At 43.7% G+C, this 19,391-nt stretch overlaps 1 protein-coding gene across 1 annotated transcript in view; it reads right to left on the bottom strand.

Moving 5' to 3' along the window:
* gli3 (GLI family zinc finger 3) overlaps positions 1-19,391 on the bottom strand; it is a 98,225-nt gene that overhangs the window by 4,678 nt on the left and 74,156 nt on the right. Inside the window, exons 6-14 of the mRNA XM_080865790.1 lie at positions 19,237-19,386; positions 15,051-15,252; positions 13,188-13,407; positions 10,980-11,093; positions 9,919-10,059; positions 3,059-3,208; positions 2,796-2,960; positions 2,415-2,705; positions 161-554 (exon numbers count right to left, since the gene is read on the bottom strand). Of these exons, the coding sequence (XP_080721916.1) occupies positions 161-554; positions 2,415-2,705; positions 2,796-2,960; positions 3,059-3,208; positions 9,919-10,059; positions 10,980-11,093; positions 13,188-13,407; positions 15,051-15,252; positions 19,237-19,386 (1,827 nt within the window). The remainder of the gene's footprint in view (positions 1-160; positions 555-2,414; positions 2,706-2,795; positions 2,961-3,058; positions 3,209-9,918; positions 10,060-10,979; positions 11,094-13,187; positions 13,408-15,050; positions 15,253-19,236; positions 19,387-19,391) is intronic.

Here is a 19,391-nt window from a genome sequence, read left to right on the forward strand (position 1 = left end):
ACGGTCATGGTGAGGTGTGAATTCTGTTTACAGGTGCTTTTTAACTACCATGTCTTTAAACCATTCCATTATAAGAGGGGTTTTTTAATCTTCACAATCCCATTTGAGCTTCAAATAAAATGGACAAAATGACATTTAAAAATGTAAAAGTTTCCCTTACCCTTCCCCAACATGTTGGGTACTGCAGAAGCTTTGGGGGGCGGTGTAGGGGACAGGGGCCCCAGCCTGGGCAGCGCTCCATTCACCTGCTTCAGCCTCTCCATCTTGATGTGCTCCATCCATCGCAGAGGGCGGCCGATACTTCGCCTCGCCTGGAGGGTCAGCATGGCCGCGGTAGCTGTGGAGACAGTGGAGTCCATGATGGGGGCTGGCTCACCCTCACACTCCTCCTCTACTTCCTCTTCGTTTTCCTCTTTCTCTTCGTCCTCCTCCAGCCCCTCCCCTGGCGAGCGTCCGGCGCTCACAGCAAGCTGGACTCCACTGCTGGGATAGGTGCTGATGGGGGACTGGTCACTGCTGCATGTAGACTGACCGCCAGGGCTTGGCTGAGACGTCTGATGCACGCCAGGAAAGAAAGAGAAGAATAAGAATAGGAGAAGAGAAGTGAGAAAAAAAATCAATATATTAGTTAAATAGTTAGAAACAATGACTCCAGGTTACACAGGTGAAGATATAAATGATAACAAATGAGCATGCACTCTAAAATGTTGGACAATGATCATTATTCATGAAAACGAACCATTATGAAACACAACTGTAGTCGTGTGTGTGTGTAATGATTGTGTGAAAGTTACTTTTAATCTTTTGGGGAAAAAAACCTTTAGTTTATTTAAGTCTATAGAAAGTTGGACCTTAAGTCATACAACCTAAAAACTTTCAGTGTATAAAATCTCCACTGTCTATAGTACTGTGCAAAAGTCTTGTATATTTGTATAAAAAAGCATTTTTGCCCCCAACAAGTTGATTCCTAAAGAGCTATTAGGCAAAAACTTATATCAGCATATCTCAGCATGGTGTGCAGGATAAAAGAAAATGTGCCAGTTCTAAAAAAACAGTACAAGAAAGTATACAGAAAAGTACCATCAGATTTTCTTTGACCACGCAATAACATCTGGAAAGCATCTGCTTGGTAACTGTTTCATTGTTCCGCATGCCAGTGACTGAAAAACACACTGCCAATGCAGCATGTTGTAAGTGAATGGGACAAAAGGAAACCAACATTCAAAGACGAGCCTTGAATGCTCTTCAAGAAGTCTGGAAAATTACCTGAGAGCGTTCAGGTTGTGTTGAAGAATATCTGTGGTCTGTTTTTGCCCTGTATACTGTATTTCCATGTTTACATGCACCTATTTTCACTTCCATAGAAAAATATAAAAAAATTAGAGGAAACTTAAGACTTTTGTATATATTAGCCGATAGTTGTACAGATGCAAAATGTTAGACGTATATTGAAAACAGAACATCACCGAGTCATTGTTTATTTTCTGTTCAGAAATCTATTAGAATACTTGTGACCACATCTACTGGACCCTAACACGGTCTGCTCAGCTGTGGTGCTGCATGAGAAGCAGACGAGTATTGTACACATGGAACAGAAATCACATAGTCTGTGGATCACCAAGCATCTTTTTTGTAACAGAGGTCGAATCAAAAACTCCTCTCATATGACCACATCTGGATAAAATAGTCAAATATCTTTTTGAGCTACTGTTTTTTGATTTTATTTAATGGAATGTTACAGATTACATTGCAGATGGGAATAATGAGATCCTTTTTTTTGGCATCAAGTTGAAATAGTGTTTAGTGCTTTTGATCCTGTTTACTAGTGATTAAGTTTGGCTGCACAGTGCAGCCCTGAGCAGTATCAAGCTTACTTTCAGTGCCCTTGCAGTTCTCCCCAAAGGCATGCTCTCAGCTTATAGTAACACAATGTCTTTGGTCAATATCAAAGTGTCGTACAATGCAATAAGAACAACAGTCTTTTTATGAATTTAAGGGATGAGAGAAACCAGGAATGGGAACCCATCTGGCATGTTTTAAAGTCAACAAGTGGAGCAGTTGTGACAGGATGTTAAACGTTTGATGGGAAATAGGACGATGAGCAAAGAACATGAGAATATTTTACAAATAAAATATAAAGTGATACCTATCTCACCTGATTACCCACTGTCCTTAGAAAGGCAAGGAGAGAAATGCCGAAGCATTGGATAGAAGGAAACATGTACTCATTAGAAGATTATGGTGTTAAACGTGCATGGCCCCTATTAAATGCTACATCAAACCTAAATACTAGGCATTCATTCACTAAGTTTAAGTAAATAGTAGTCAGAATGTTAGAAAGTTAAAGTGCAGGAATCAAAATGAAGTTAAACACATGCGAGTCGGCAAGAAGGATACAAAAGCTGAAGTCTTACCATGGGCTTCTCTGTCTTGACAGACTTGACCTGCAGACAATCGTCCTGTTTTGAGGTAGAGTGGTTGTACTCCCTTTGGTCCGTATACCCGCCCAGCGGAAGTTGCCCTGGCGAGCGACCCTGGCCGTTCCCCCCAGGCTCCCGGGGCTGGGGCGGCGGGCGCGGGTAATCGCCCCGCTGTTTCTTGGTAATGTGCGCCTCCGGCCCGTGTACCGTCTTAACATGCTTCCGTAAGGAGCTTGGATCTGTGTAGCGTTTTGTGCATCCCGGGATTTTACACACATACGGTTTCTAAGAGAGAGACGAGAGACGAACATTGAGTTTGTTTGTTTTTCTTTGTTTTTTTTGGCATGTTGAATGTGTGAAAGAACCTGTTGGCACCTCATTTGAGTGTGTTCGATTCTGATGTTTCGCCCGGTCTGATGCATTGGAGAAAGCCTTGTTGCAGCCTTCGTGTTCACACACGTACGGTTTCTCTCCGGTGTGGGAGCGTAAGTGAGTCTTCAGGTTTTCCAGACGAGAGTAGGCCTTGGTGCAGCCTTCAAACTGAGGAGGCGAAGACAGTTTCACTCACACATCACATTCTTTTACCACAAACGTCGCAATAATGTGACATCAGCTGAGTCTATCTGAGCGTCCCTTACTGTGCACTTGTGCGGTTTTTCCCCGGTATGCCTGCGCATGTGGACCACCAGCATGTACTGTGCCTTGAAGGGCTTCTGCTCTCGAGAGCATTCCTCCCACCGGCACACAAACTCCTTCTTCTCTCCGTGGATGTGGTCATTGTTGATGTGCTGCAAAAGAAGATGAGAGAATTTAAAACGGGACCGCTCTCATGAGAAGTGGAACGTCACTTTGCATCGAGCGTATTTGTTTTTCAGCTTGAGCAATTTTTTTCCCCTCTGCAACACATAGGGGGAAATATAATATTTCCTTTGGCAAATCTCCATTTAATTTCTTCAGTCTCCTTCCTCTACAGTCTTTCTCTTTTTCACAGTGTATTGAAATCTGCATAAAAGCAGGCAAAGAAAAGGCAGACGTGTGAGTCTCGGTGTCCGATCTGAACGGGATTTTCAAATAAAACCCTGTCACTTCGCATCACACTGGGCTCGCGCCCCTCCATGACAAGTGCTGACAGTTGTGCTGCCGTGGCAACTTCCAATCTGAGGCTTAGGAAGACGGGGGAGGTGGGAGCGAGGTGAGGGGATAGGAAAAGAAATCAAAAGTTCAGTCGAGGCGTTTGAAATGCGAGGGCTTTACAACTCCAGCCAAGCATTATATCTGCAAGTACCACCTTTCCCTTGCTCCATCCCCTTCTCTCTTCCCTTTTACTCCATTTTTTTTCTTTTTCCTCACAAACTGTCTTCTAAAATGGGATAAGTGGCCTAAGTTACAGAGGAATGAAAGAGAAAAGGCGAGGCGGGGGGGATGTGAAGATGTAGACGCTCTGGGGAAGAAGTCAACATCTGGCTCTCTTTCAGAGACAACAGTGTGTGGTGGCCTCTGAAGTGTCTATCCGAGAGCAATTTAAACCCACAGAGACAGACAATATCCTGACTGAAAGAAACCAGTATTATTACATTCCTGAGCAGCAGAGAGGACTCTTTATACCTTTAGGGTGAACGAGGAGGGACAGAGGAAGGGAGATGAATACATACTTGACTTTGAACGCTCTTAAATCTCTGGGAAATCCAAGATTGTCGAGCTATAAAACATGCAGGACCAAAGCAGATAAAGTACCCAGGGTCATTTACCCTCCAGGCATGAAGCTGCCCTGACAATGTCATCTTTGTACCTTCTCAGTTCCTCGCTCACTGGCTAGATCATGACCCCAAGCGCAAGCATGACCATGACATCAGAGAGACGCCGCGCTTCTTAAAAACATTCTTTTATTCTGACCCCAAGCCTTTCCCTTCCCAGCAATACTAAAGGATGAGTATCAACAAATGAGTGAAAACAGTAACAGCAGAGCGCAAAAGCAAAGAGTAAAATTGACACTAATATATCGGCAAGGAACCGCCATTATTCTCACTTGACAGTTTTTAATTTTAAAGTGACAAAACAAGACTAATTCCAGGGGAAATGATTGGAGCCTGATTGACCATGGACGTTAGCGAAGTTTCCCCAAGATTGATCTTCTCCCCCACCTTGGTCCGAGCTTCGGAAAAACCTGACTCGTCTTCTCTTTTTCTTCCTCTCCGTGAGGGAACCCCGGTGGCAAGCGATCGGTCTGTTGTGACCAGCGTTCAATATCAGCCGGCTGAGAGCGATGAGGAGAAGGGCCGCGGCGCTGGATCATGCCGGTGGATGGCACGGCGCAGTGCGCGCTCGCACACACGGATGGATACGCAGTCACACTCTGTTTGTACAAAACGAAGGAGGTCGTTGACGGGCGTGATGCATGAGCCTCCGGGCTGACAAAAAGGGGGACAGGCAGCACGGGGGAGAAAGGCCGCCGAGAAACCTAATGGCAAGATCTAATGGCAATTCTTATTGAATCAATAATCTCCATGCTGAGCAGACAGGTCCCGTTGGCCGGCTAAATCGACAAACAGGTGCTGATAGCGCCGGCGCGGCAGGTTATTCATCTTCCCCCTGCCAGCTTATCGGCCAACAACTGTAAAAACGCCACCAAGATGGATTTAGGAGGGAGTCGCACAACGGGGAACGCAAGGGACACGGACACAGGGGACAGTGAAGCCGTCTGTGACATATGAGGTGCACGCGCACACACACAGAGGTGCAGGCACTGTTTTCTTGGTCCATATCCTTGTTTGGTTCAAACAACTGTTTAAAATAAACATAAATAACCCGAAAATACACAATTGCTTTACACTCCAATTCATGTAAACAAAATATGTAAAATAACTAATATATATATAAAATAAAATAAATTAAAAAAGCATGATTTGTTTCCATAAAATACTCAAATGCTCATGTCTTATATGCATTACTAAAACACAGGATCAAGCCACTCTCTCTTTTTTTTTTCCTTGCATTTTTTGCCGTTCCCCACTTCAGTATCCATCTCCATGTCTCCTTATCAAACCCTCTCCGGGACATAGCCTCCACGCATTAGAATGCATGCGTGCATGAAAAGAGGGCCTGTTTACAAGGCAATTTCACTAAGCTGTGGGACCCGCAACACCGTTTAGCTTTATCAAGCGCCGCCTAATAAATCATATGTTCCTTTGTGATGTCAGTTGGTGAAGTGCATTGTGTAAAGAGAGGGGGGGGAGCGAGAACGAAAAAGGCAAAGAAGGGAGGGAAGGAGGGAGGAAGTAAATGGGAAGTGAGGGGGGTGGGAATGAGTGAGTGAAGGAAGGGAAGAGAGTAAGTGAGGGAGCCAGATTTGGCATGTGTAATTCAGCACACTCTTTTCATCTTAGAGTATGATACTCTAGACAGATAAGGGGCCTAATCCTTCTCCTGATCAAAAAAAATCTGCATTTTACCAATTAAAGGCCTGCGCCAGCAGGCGGGAGAGGGTGTGTGGGGGACTGCCTTCAGACTGCGCCTGCGTTTATCTCCCTTTAACACTGGGGAGGCGCGCAGCAGTCACCTCAGCGAGGGTGCACACCGGCTGACCAAAGGCAGCTCCCCATCTAAGAACAAGGACATCACAGCGCCACCTATGAAGCTGACCTGGAACATAACAGTAGGCTCTGGAGGATGCAAAAGGCTTTATTAGCTCAAAAAAAAAAAAAAATTGCACGCATGCAGACCACCAACTTCTTCAGACACCCCAGTTTAAAGTCTGTCATATCTTCCAAAACAAGCCTGCTATTTGTGCCTGCCTGCAATACTGAGAGAGAAATAATTCAGAAGCCACAATTGGTTTAAGTACTGATATCCAGCATCACCTATTTTTTTCACGTAATTCTAAAATAAACAGGCTTTGAATAGGGAAAAAAGCTGAAGGGTAAAAAAATGAATCATCGAGTAAAACTGCATTATATGCAAGTACCTTAAAGCCACTTTTTTCAACATCTTTTCAGTGTTAAATTGCGGCAACAAGGTAGAGTTTGATTTTAGACTTCTCATTGGTGAAGGATCGGTAATAGATCAATGAAAAAATAAAAGATTGTTCAGCAAGGCCATATTAGGGAATTTTGGGAGTGTGGGGTTCACATCTCTGGCGACAAACCCCAGCGAAAAAAGCCTACTTCAAGAGAGACATTAAAGAAGCCACCAGGCCTTATCTTTAAAAGTACTCCCTCTGAGGGGGAAAGAGGGGAGGCAGAGAAAATGAAAGAGAAAATGAGAGAGGGAGAGGTTTGTGTCACCCCCACCCTCAAAAAAAAAAAAAAATGGGGAAGCAAAAGAATGTGTAGCTGAGGGGAGAGTGAGATGGGAGAGGTACAAAAGAGTTGAAATGTAATAAATGAAATAAATACAGCAAACGAAAATTGACGCCCGCCTCGCTTTTGCTGACTGGGTAGGCCAGATAAGTGAGCCAAATTGCACAGATCTGATGTTTATCTTATCGGCGGCACCGAGAGCGCTTAAACGCAGATGATAAAGGAACGCTGTGGCGTGTCATGGTGAAAGCACGTTTGAGAGTGTAAAAATATGCATCAAGAGCACGGCAGGAGTGCTTTTGAACAAGGTGGAGAGCAATGAGGGTGGTGCAAAGGCTTAATTCTAAAATTAGGCCAACCACAAAGAAAAAGGAGGGAGGGGGGATTGGAATCAGTGAAGCCGCCAGTTTTAAAACTTAAAAGGCGTTTATGGTATGACGGCGACTCTTAACACAGTCGCTGTAGAAAGTTTGTGTTGGTTGAAAGAGTTACAACCAAGGAGAAAAAGGCTTTTTTCCCCCTCATCATGTTTTTTTTCCCCAAAGCCATTTCAGAAGACAAGTACAGGGGGAAGGGACGCTCCATTGTTTAGTTATATGGAAATCCCCCCCCCCCCCTCCACCCCCAGCCCCCAAACCCCTCCCCAATGTGTGAGAAGAGCCACTGTGGTCCAAATACTGTACTTATCCTATTACTGAGGGGGGTGGGGGTGCGGAGAGATAAGAGCATTTTCCCGTCCGCTCTGCTGAATTAGAGGGCAGGGATTCTGTAGGCGAAGACTTTTATTGGCATCTCTCAGCATATCTGCATGTGCATAGAAAATGAGAAATAAAACGTAATATCAAAAAGTCAAACGCTGGAGAGGCGGATGGAAAAATGGAAAACTAATAAGGATTTTGTTAGCGTGTGTCTACACGGCGATCTGATAATAAGAGCGGTTTGGCGGGGTTAGGCCGGATAGTATATGTGGAGGAATGAGAGGACACGGCTTTGTTCGAGTGGCCACCTGGTGTGACTAAAGAAGGTGGGTGGATGTGGGCAAGGTTTTCTAATAATCGGCCATTCTCACCTCCTCTCCCACCACCTCCGCTCGCCCCCCGCCCCCTGAAACACGGGGCAAGAAGTTGTCAAGATCCTCAACCTTTGAGCTGAGCCCTTCAAACACGGGAGGCAGCCCATTCCGTGCTGAGGATATCAATTATAGATAGGGGTTACCACCGCGGCTGAGGATTGCAATGTCAAGACGGCAAGTAGACAGCTGTGGAGAGCTGAGGATCTTTCTATCAGATGTGTGTCTCGTGCGCACACGCACACCGTCCCCTTCTATTGTTGTAATTTCATCGCTCGCTCTGAACTTCTGCTTCCTCGACTTAGCTGATGGCCGAGCTGTTCACGGGCCAAAGCTAATGGTGCCAGTGTGAGCAGCCATGGCGGGGGTGACACAGCCGTGATGTCATTAATATTTAGCTTTACAGCGAACCCTCGGGCACAAGACGATGAGAGCCATCCATCTCCCGGGCTGTGTGAGAGTTCAGATAACAGACCGGAGGGCTGGGTGGGGGGGTTCGGCCAAGTCAGTGTAATACACAAAGCTCACTCTGGAAGGCTTAACCCTCCAAATCAGTTTGCACCGTTCAGCTGTGTGATGTGCTTTTCAGCTTCTGAGCCCATTACCACCGTCCACGGATCTCCAAAAGCATTATCCAGCGGCAGCAACAGCCGATGCCCGCAGCTCCGACCCTGCTGCAGCTGCTGCTGGTGTTCAAACACGCAGGCAGAAGTTGTTGGCTGATAGCAGGCGTTGTCCAAAATAGCACAGCTTCTGTAGATTGTGCTAGGACGTACTGAGCTTGAGAAAAGGGAAAGCAAAAACCTCTCACAGCATAGAAAACAAAAAAAGCAGACTGGTGGTGGTAGCTCTGCTGCGTCTTACAGATGCAAACACCCTGTTGTGTCTCGCTGTTTGTTACCTGCAAGACAAGCTGCTCCTGTCAGAGAAGTGCAGAAACTTCTCTCCCAATAGTAAGCCATGAATGACACCTGAGTGCAATAGCAGCCATTTGCTTAACAGCAGCAAGAAAAAAAAGTGGTGAAGTGACTGAAAGCAAATATTCTGAGCACAGTTTAGTGACATTATGTGTAATTTATGGAACTGCAAATATTTGCGTATGGATTTCTGTACAGACAGGATACAAAGAGGGATTTTCACCCATTACAAACATACTCCCGTGCTGCTGGAGGAGGATGGCCTGGTCGAATGCTGATGGGTTAAAATAAAAATCCAAAAACGAAGCATGAAATGTACAGACAGTGGCGGCAATGGTCACTTTTCACAGTTTGTGTTATAAAATCGCTCTTCTCTGCCACTGGCTGACGGACCAACAACAGTCTATGCAAGTCCAAGGCTGCAGGTGGATGGGCAGTTTCAAATGACAATGAAATTTTCTCCAGTGAAGCCACAACATTGACATATGAACACTTTTTTAGTTGATATGACGAAATACTAAACATTTTTGGGACTAAGTTGCTTAGTTGCGTGTCCAGGAGTTATGTGCAATCCAAGCAGCAACTTCCAGGCCTGCAGTTTCTTGAATGGCCACTAGAGGTGGGCCCCAAATATGAATACCTATGCAACGCTATCCTGTGTTACCATGAAAAAGGCATCACCTCAGCTACTTCAAGTTGTAAGATAATACTTTTGAAGTATTTTTAAGGGAAGTGTCTAACAAAAACTAGGGAATCTGTTCACTAGTCTGCTGGGTTCTGTTTCCATCTGCTTATCCAATGCATTTTGCACACATGCCAACTCTCTTTTACGTTCTCTATGGACAGAAGCCAGAAAGCTTCCAATAATAAAAATCTTGTCCTTTGTCCACATACTGTACATACTCATATTCATACATCTGCTTACAGGCATTACCTGTCAAATAATATGACAGTCTACAAAAGTCTGTGAGTGACATTGTAGCATTTATTTCTGTTACTAAATACTAATTATCAGGTATCTTACACAAATAGCTTTCCACGTTTGGTTAAAATGCTAAGCTGATTTTTTCCTGAACTCATGACCCTTTTGTTGTGACTCAAACTGACAGTATGAGCACAGTGAGACTGCAACGAAAAATTGTTTTCATATTAGGTCATTTATAGTTATTTTGTTGAACACTTCTTGTGATTGTTAGTGGGTTTTAAAATCTACTCACTTGTACTAGCTGCTCCTGTGTGTCAAACTCACGGCAGCAGTTTTCCCAGTGGCAGTTTGTCTCGTAAACTACCTCTGGCTCCTGTTTGCTCTCATCCTTGTCCCCTTCCTCCTTCACCAAAGTCATACCGTCGGGATTGTCCTGAGGAAAACAAGTTTTAGCACAACAATCAGTATCACCGGCACAACATGCTGAGATAAAAGTTAGAAAGCAAACGTAACCGTTTCCTCTTCCTGACATCCGTCCATGTAAACCTGTCACAAAAGCCATTTTTCACATGAAAGGCACAGCCTTGAAGGTTATTGGTTAGTGGTGTAGCCGCAGTGCCCCCGCACAGCTGACCTCACCTGGCTGCCTGGGAGAAAAGAGTACAGGGCGGAAATGTAGCGCTGAAAGCCCCTCTCTGTTTTGGTGGTTTTTATACGACAAGACTGGGGTGAGTATTTGAGGAATCTAACCCCCTCTTCCTTCCCTAGGCTGCTCTATTAGCCCAGACATATTTCACTGTCACAGCTAGATGCCGGAGTAGAGCAGGGAGTTGGAGACGGCTTTAAAGGAGAGCCCGGGCTTCCACTGCACACCTCAGGCTCTTTCTTCTGCCTGAGAATCGACCCCCGTAAGATTTTTCCTCCAGATGCAGACACTTACTCTTATCACACTTCTCTTTCTTTACCCCAGCCATTTAAATTCAGATTAAACCAAAGCAAAAACAATTTCCTACCAGTGTCCCGAAGATCAATGAATAGTTTTGCTTCGGAAACTGAAACTGATTAGAGGGGGAAAAAAGGGAAAATCAGCCAGATGCAGGTAAATAAACACTAAACTGTGGCTGTTAGGCTTGCCTATTGTTGTAGCCATGTTGGCAGGTGACCAGCAGCTATATGGGCTTGCTATATGGGGGGGGGGGGTCTAAAAATAAAATCAAGCTGGTGGGATTTTGCAGTAATTTGCTTCCTTTTTTCCCCAGAATGTGTGGAGTTCTCATATAAGTGAAAAATACCTATTGAGTCAGTAAATGAAAGCTAATTTTGATGTTTGCAGTTAGTGCGGGTGACTCCCACCTGTATGCTCACCACGCCCGGGCTTGGCAATTCTTCCTCTGGTTTCATTTTGGAACGTTTGTGGTGCATCGGGTCTCCTGTGCTGCTCACAGCGGATTCACTCGTTGGTTTGGCCTGTGAAGAAATATTTGAATATTTACATGATTACATTATTAGATTGTATTTCTTTGAGCCTAAAGTGTCACTGTCTCGACTATAAAGACTATACTGTACAAAAATCTGATCAGACTTTTTTAAACTGGCCACGAGCAGTAGCTCTCCAGACTTTCTGAAGGTCTCTCAAAGCCTTTCTTTGGACATTGGCTGCTTTTTCACTGATTTTCAGTCCAGTCCTTGTGCCTGACCATTTTCAGTGTTTTTTTTTTTTCTTTGTTTAGCCACTAGGTGCCAAACTAAAAGAATGAGCCACTGTTGTGTCTACACATTACAGACAGCTTAGCAAAGACACATGAAGCCTCAAGAGAAATGAGGAATCGTGGCTTTCTAGAAGTCAGTCTTGAAGTCTTGAGGAAGTAAAACGGGGGGGAGAGGAGGGGGGAGCCTGAGGTTTGTCATATTACACAACAACTGGACTGAAAATCAGTACAAACAGGTTTTATGTAATTTTTTTGTTCAAATCATTGCTATTATGTATGGAAGAGATTTAACAAATGGTTCAGTATCTACAGCCATCTGTAAAACACAGTGGCAGCTCTGTCTGTATTTCAATCAGTGGTGTTAGGGAGCAGGAATTATGCCTGTCAGTATGACAATAATGCTAAACACACTGAGAGTGCAGTGAAGCATACCTGAATAGAAAAACACCTGGCGAAACACTATCAGTCATGGATTGGCCTCCCCAGAGCCCAAACCTCAACATTACTGTGAAATTATCTCATCAGAGAACAGAACAAGAGGCATCCACCATCCAAAGAAGAGCCTTGAATTACTTTCCAGAAGCCTGAAGAACTACTCCTGAAGACTACTTAAAGAAATCACAATAAAGCTTGCTAAAGTGAGCTCAGGCTGTGTCGAAGGATAAAAGCTCATTAGAATTGTATAAATCGTGTTCTTGCCTGGAATACTCTATTTCCATGTGTGTTTGCATATATATTTAGTTAAATAATTGCACCTATTTACCATTTTCTTAGCAAAACAAAGAAAATGAGGGGGGGCTGGCTTAAGACTTTTGCACAGTACTGTATATTTTTCCATTTCCTCATATATATTTTTTTGTTTTATTCTTTATGGTATTATTAAAAATGTATGCGATGCTTATAAGTCAATCAGTCATTTACTTAATCAGCCTGAAAAAAAAAAACAACCGTGGTTGAACCTTAACGATTCCTGCAAGTCCCAGACAAGAGCTTTAACCGAGCTAATGAAAAGCAATGCAATTCAGTGTATCACATTAGCTACCCTAATCATTGCAATTAAAAAAAAACACATGAACCAATTCAACCAATGAATGACCTGACTTTGGCCCTGGCTTAAATATGCCCTAGAGGGAATTCTTGTTACATATCAAGCTAGAAGAAATAAAAGAATTAACAAAGAGTTTTTAAACTTCTGGTGGAAAAAAACAGGCAAGTTCTTCTTTGACTTTCTATTCCTGAAAATGTTTTTTCCCATAATTTGGAGTGTTTTACAGAACTCTCCGTTCTCTCAGTCTCCTCAGCATTTGTCCAATATTTGATATTCAGCTGTGGCCTCAAAGCAATATTCTGTTGACTCTAGCAAAAGGGAAAAGGCAATTTTGGTGTGCCCGATTTGAATGAGGCCTCATTTGTGATAACATAAAATTCGAGGCATGGGACACAGCAGGGAGGATGGGTAATAAACACTGAATATTCACTTCAAATGCAGGCCCGCACATACAGTAAGAGCTGAGGAATGAGAGGAAAAAGTCCCTTTGGATCCATCCATCCATGTCAATATTCCCTCTCTATATTCTTGTTCTCTCTCTAGTGATTAATGGAGTCAGCAGTGGGATTCTATGCTAACAAGCCCCTTGTTGTTTGCTGCAGGCGGGTTCTGGGCCACGCTCGGCAGTCTAAAAACAAGAGACAACACAAGTAGGAGGAAACTCCCAGGAGAGGCACACATGGAGGGGGGGATCCTGCCTATACCACCTTAGCTCGCTGCATTTCCCTCAGATGTGGCTGGCATAGACGCTGCTATCTATTACCTGCAATGATGAATCGCAGAGGCACTAGCCATCGCTCTCACCTGCGAGGAGTCGTTGGAGATGACTGAGCGCTCGCTGGCACTGAGTCCAGATGGTGGGATGCCAGGCATGGGTCGCTGGGTGGCAAAGGCTGGTGTTGGGTGGATGAGAGGTGGACTGTGGCCAAAGGCAGAGCCAACAATGCCCGGCTGACGGCCCATCAGCTGCTGGTGCACATGCAAAGCCACCGGGGTCGGAGGGTAGGCGAAACTTAATGCTGGGCTGGAGAGAGCACGGGGAAACAAAAAAATCCTCACTAAACTACTTCACTAAAAAAATCAGCTGTAAAAGAAATGAGGCACAAAAGGGGGAAAGATAGTGAGTAAATGGATTGTTCTGGATAGCGCCTCAATCCCTGAGGACAATCTGACAGGAGATGGTGCGGTAATGCTGGAACCACAGGACCGTCGACAAATCCCTGCCAATGAATGTTCAGCTTGTTAACACAGTGAATTATCATGTGGTCTGTGTAAGGCAGTATGTCATTCTTCCACCAGGCAAATGATACACACGATAAATAATCTGAGGTGTATCTTATAGCCATGTAAATTATTTTTTATCTACTGCAGCAGAGTTTGTTTTTTTCCCCTCTGTAGCTTCTTAACCTGTAACCTGAGCTAACTTTTTGTGGATGATAAAAATGCCAGAAGCGACCCAGAACCTCTCCTGGGGTCTGTATAACCACGGACGGACCTCCAAATCAACACAGATCTGTGTGGCTCCGAGCACAGGCCTCCATTCATCCTGCGCTCTGACGCTTTGCTCTCGCTGCGACCCATATTTCTGCTGATCTTATTACGAGCCGAGTGGAAATCAATGAGCCGAGACACATTTGGGGGCCCATCCGCTTGTCATATCACTCATCAGTCTGTTGGCTTTGGTTATTTGGGCCCTGACACTTGGACAGTGGCTGAGTGTGCAGCGTGATTGATCAGGCTCTTCTTACAGATTGCTGATCAATGGCTGTGGGTGGGGCGATGGATCTTTCCTTTTCCCTTCTCTACTCTGCTCTTTCGCTTCCCTTTGCTAGTCTCGGTTACAGAGGCGTGATGTATGTGATGTTTCCGTGAGGTGCACCGGATGACTGACACGAGCCGCCGGGGAGGCAGGCTGACTGGCTGGCTGGGAGATCGTCACCCACGCGGGGCCTTGACATGGACGATACGTACACACTTATTTCCCCACCACCCCACACTTCTGGTACACTTTTGTTGTACACACTGATCCTATTGAACTTTATGGAGTTTTACTATGAGCATCGATGGCATCGGAAACACCACGTACAGCATTAATCCTCCCCCTGGGGAGAGTCAGCTGTTCCATCCATTCATTCATTATTGACACATGTTAGTTCCAGAATGACCACCTTGAAAGAACCAAATGCACAAAGCCCTTCTTCAAAAGTGACTCACAACTGAGTGATTTACTTTTAAAGTAATGGTCAAAATCTTTAGTCCCTATTATGGGTCAATCCCACAATTCCTTTCATGGGAGTCAATCAATGTAGGCCAAGAGTATAGTAGCTTGTCTACTAGTTTGATCCCTCCTAACTGCATGTCGAAGTATCCTTGGGTAAGATACTGAACCCTGAGTCAGCCCAATGCATCTATCAGAGTTTGAATGTTGGGTTAAAATAGGGGAAAAGCACATGTGAATCGGGCTTGTATGAAAGCACTTTGTGTGTTACAACTGAATAGAAAAGCACTATAACTTCCACTTGTCCTTAATTAGACTTCCCTTTCCTCTTCACCATCCACATTTTCCACACAAATACACACAATACAAAGATATCAGACCATTCAAAATTCTAATAACAAATAAAACGATTAATCAGGAGCTATAAGAACATTCAGGGCAGTTTTTACCTGATGGCCCCAGCCGAGAGGTGACCGTAAGAGCCGCTGGTAGACGAGCTAGAGCGGGAATTGTTGAGCATGGTGACGAGGGAGTTGGGCGAGTTGCGGATCATGGTCTGCAGGTCAAAGCTGTGCTCAGAGAGGGGTGAGATGGGCAGAGGGCGTTTCCTGCTGGGTCGCGACGGAAGCCTCGGGCTCGGGAAACGAGAGCCTGCGGGGGATGAGGAAAGAGGTGGAGATTGAGCGCCAAGTATCTGGGTTTAGAAAGACCGGTACACTTAAAAATACACCCATATCCGAGCATCAGTTAAACTCTGAAAATGTTTGAAATGAAACGAGCATTTGCTGGGTTTTTTTGCATCCAAACTCTAACCTAATCTAACCCCAACAGATGACATTTTTGTCAATCATCAGACAAAAGGCTCATCTGAACGAGTATTCGGCTGTCACTTGATGCACTGCTTGCATTTCATCTATGAGAAAACATGCCTTTTATGTTGGAGAAATGCTCCGACTGTGTATGGTAATATTTAATCAAGTCCAATTTGACTCGTTATTCAAATGCAATCAGTGTTGACTGGAAATACGAAAAAGGGGGTTTGAAAAGGTAAAAGGCGGAAACGGCGCAACCATTCTCTGCGCACATACAATGAGCCACGGGTAGAGATTAAAACATGACTTTTGTTGTCTTTTCACATGGAGATGTCACAAACAAGACAGAGAAAAACAGGGGGAGATGGAAGGAGGGGGAGAAAAAAAAAGCGCTGAGGGGATGTCGTGCTTTGTGCGTGAACTGACACAATGACTTTGTGACTCAAGATTTGGAAATAAAACATTTTGAGTTATTTTATAAAGGCAAACAAAACCAGCTTAGGCAGCCCCGATAACCCCCCTCCATATTTACGTCCCCCACAATCCATCCATCTCCCAAATGTAAATGCTCCATCTCTCGTTTGACACATCCAGCGATTACAGAACACTCCATTCACATGGTAATCACAGTGTGTGTGTGTGTGTGTGTGTGTGCGCGTGTGTGTGTGTGGATGCTGCTCCAGTGGCAGCAGTGGTGTTCTGGCAAACACAGGCCACGTAAGGAGAGCAACGCTGCCTTAATAATGTCACTGTATGGAAAAGCCATCTTTTTTATGTGTTTCTGACGGGGGTCCTTCACATTGTTAAACACAGCGAGGAACACCGCATGGCACATCTGATTTTGCACAACTTTGCGCGTCCTAAATTTGACACCAGCTGACACTCCACGCAAGCAAGAGCGGCGAGCAAGAGGGAAAGCGTCTACTTGTGGTGAATTAGGTGAAGGGGTGGGTGGTGGTGTTTGGTGGTGGTGGGGGGGAATACAGCTGATGAGATGGGTCTGTGTCCCAACACTGCAAAATCTCATGGGAGTGGTATTTATTAATGCACAGCCCAAATGATAAATCAGCCAACCGGGGAAGACCGAGACAGAAACGTGCTGGCTCGTTGCGGGACTGTCCCTCTAATTTCCTCTTGATTTATGGACGGGATGGCTGGTTAGTTGCCCCGTCATTAATTCTCACGGCCAGAGAGGGTTCAGACGGGCAAGACTGACTGGCGGTGGAAATAAAACGTGGCTCCGAAGCTGTGCTTGAACCGTCTCGAACACACCTGAGGGCCACATGAGAGGGATTTTATGAATATAGACTTTTTAGTGTGATATAAACTTGATTTTAGAGATCCAAGGACGCTGATATAAACGAGTAATCTGGTCAAAATCTCTTTGTTTGTGAACAGCTGTTTGCTAAAACTACATTTTTACTTTATATTTTCTCCATCATTTCTCATAAATAAGCAGTATATTAATATTTAATACACAGTTTACAGTAAACAGTAATGTAGCTTTAGACAGCTAGAGTGTAAAGGACATTAAAAGGTTTAATAATTTTCACCGCGTCAGACATCATAACTTTTTCTAAGATGTATTTTATATTTAAAAAGCTGTTTTCATTGTTATTCATCTGTTTACACACACGTTTCCACTTAAAGGTGCCTATTGGAGAGTTATAGCAGTAATATAACAGTAAATATGTTTGTATGCTTACAGCTACCTTTTAATGTATTATTAATATTTATGAAATGTTTATACTGCTTATGAATTCCAAACAGGAAGTCTTAACGTGCTACCATATAATTAATAGCTACAATTAATCAGGTTACATAAAACAGCTCTGGTGTTAAAAATGCTAAAATGCTGCTAAAAGCAAGCCTGTTTATAAGAAAAACAGCCAGCTGTTAGTGGAGAATAGCAAGGAGATTAAAGTCAGCTAATAAAGACCACAAATAAAGACTTTATGGCAGTGTAGACTTTAGTTTTAGTAATCTATGAGAGCTATGGTGCTATTTAGGCAGTATGAGCATAGACAATAGCCCATTAGAGCACAAACAGGCAGGACAGGCCCATTGTTTCATTAGCAGAGCGCTCTCTGAAGGTAATTAAACTGATTTGAAATTGACTAAAATAGCTGCAGTGTCGTACTAGCCCAGATTATCAGCGAAAGCCTCTTGACAGACGCCGCTCTTTGTATGTGTTTTTTTTTTTTCTGAAATCCAACCAAAGCTTTAAAGTGTTAATATTTCAGGCGCAGGAACACACATTGTTGAAACATGATGAGTTATTACCAGCAATGATCACAGGCGATTTTTTTTAAAAGTGAGGAGCGCCGGATCTCTACTTAAATTTGGCCCTAATTGTTTTGTTTCAGTCTATTAATCTTAAAAAGTGACACAGAAGAAAGGATTTCTGCAGTGATGAATGGTGGGACATTCCAATTCCCACTTAATAGCAATTAATTTTCTGATACCCGCACAAGTTTGGCTAGTTTTAATTAGTTTGTTCTGAGGAATCGGGGGGAACTTCACCCCGGATTTCCATGAAAGCGGCGTCTGACTGACTAAATACATTCTCATCAAAGGGAACGGGGTGAGGCTGTCCGACCTTTCTAAGATTCAGTGTGCATTTAATTTCCTATTTACACTTTAAAATAACTCATTAGCATAAGTCCTCTGCACACAGACCTGAGCCGAACACATTAAGACAATAGCTCATTTAAATCATGTCAGAGGAAAAAGTTGCAGATACCTCCTCGCCGTGGTTGATCTATATATAGTACAAGATAGGTGAATTATGAAAGTGCAGTTTTAAGGGTTGAATTCCCACTGGGGCCACTCATGCTTAAATGTGCAGGTATGTAGGGATGAATGTGGTAGGCGTCTATTCACTTACGTTGTAAATGTCCAGTTTTGGTGCCTAGTACAGTTGACATATAATTCCCAATAAACTCAGAGCCACTGTAAATCACAGAGGTTATACTCTTAATATCAATAAGGAGTCTTTGAACTTTTACTTTTATCTGCTGGTTTAGTGTTTTAATCGCTAAGAATGGAAACCGCCTCAGCACCATTGGTAACACCTGCTTTAAAATCCTGGTGGTCGGGCAGAGAGATTTAGATAAAGAACAATTATTAAAAACATTATTAACCACACTGATTATGTTCTGTCATCTGAGTTTAGTAAGCTGTTCCCACCAGTACCCCAGTGCAGAACAAATAGACACTTAAAATCCTTCATTTCCTCCGCTTTTAGATCACTTACCTCTAGATTAACCTTTAGATTTTTTAAATCATTTTTAATGTCTTTGTCAATCTGTCTGTTTATTTTATGTATTTTTTCATGTATTTTACTATTTATTGCAATTTTATCTCTTGACTTCAGTCTTTGTTGATCTGTGCCTTCAAGTGCAACACTGTAGGTGACTAGAGTTTAGTGTGATTGTGTGAGTAGGTTGTGTGGATGAAGTACAAAGCTGCCCCTTTTGGGGGGAGTCTGAGTGATATTCAGTGGTGTAAAACCTTTCACTTTTTAACTATATTTAATCAGGGTTTTAACTTTGTGAACTGCAAAGCAGATAAAATGTGCTTAAGTGGATGAATAAAAGCCAAAAAAGAAAAAGCTGTCTATATTATTGACTACTTTTTATAATGAAAGTTCATGAAATCCAGTATTTCTTATGGACGCAAAACAACAAAAAAAAAGAGATCAAACAAGTTTTGGATGTATGTAATGGGGAATGTGTGTGAGGCAGTGTTTTAGTGTAATCCTAGAATTATTAGATATTTATTTGTTGTTTTATATATGAGACACCTCTGAGCGCACACTTACTGTCGATCGCCTGCAGATACTCCATGTGCAGGGCGCTGGCACTGCTAGCCCCAGCGGCGGATGCCACTGACGGTAGGAGGTCAGACGTGTAAGGGCTGCGGTGGCCCGCCAGCAGAGCCATCTGGTGGTAGTACTCAGCTGTGGTCAGACCTGTG

The sequence above is a fragment of the Rhamphochromis sp. 'chilingali' genome (genome assembly GCF_963969265.1).
Source record: "Rhamphochromis sp. 'chilingali' genome assembly, chromosome: 18".
Lineage (NCBI taxonomy): Eukaryota > Metazoa > Chordata > Actinopteri > Cichliformes > Cichlidae > Rhamphochromis > Rhamphochromis sp. 'chilingali'.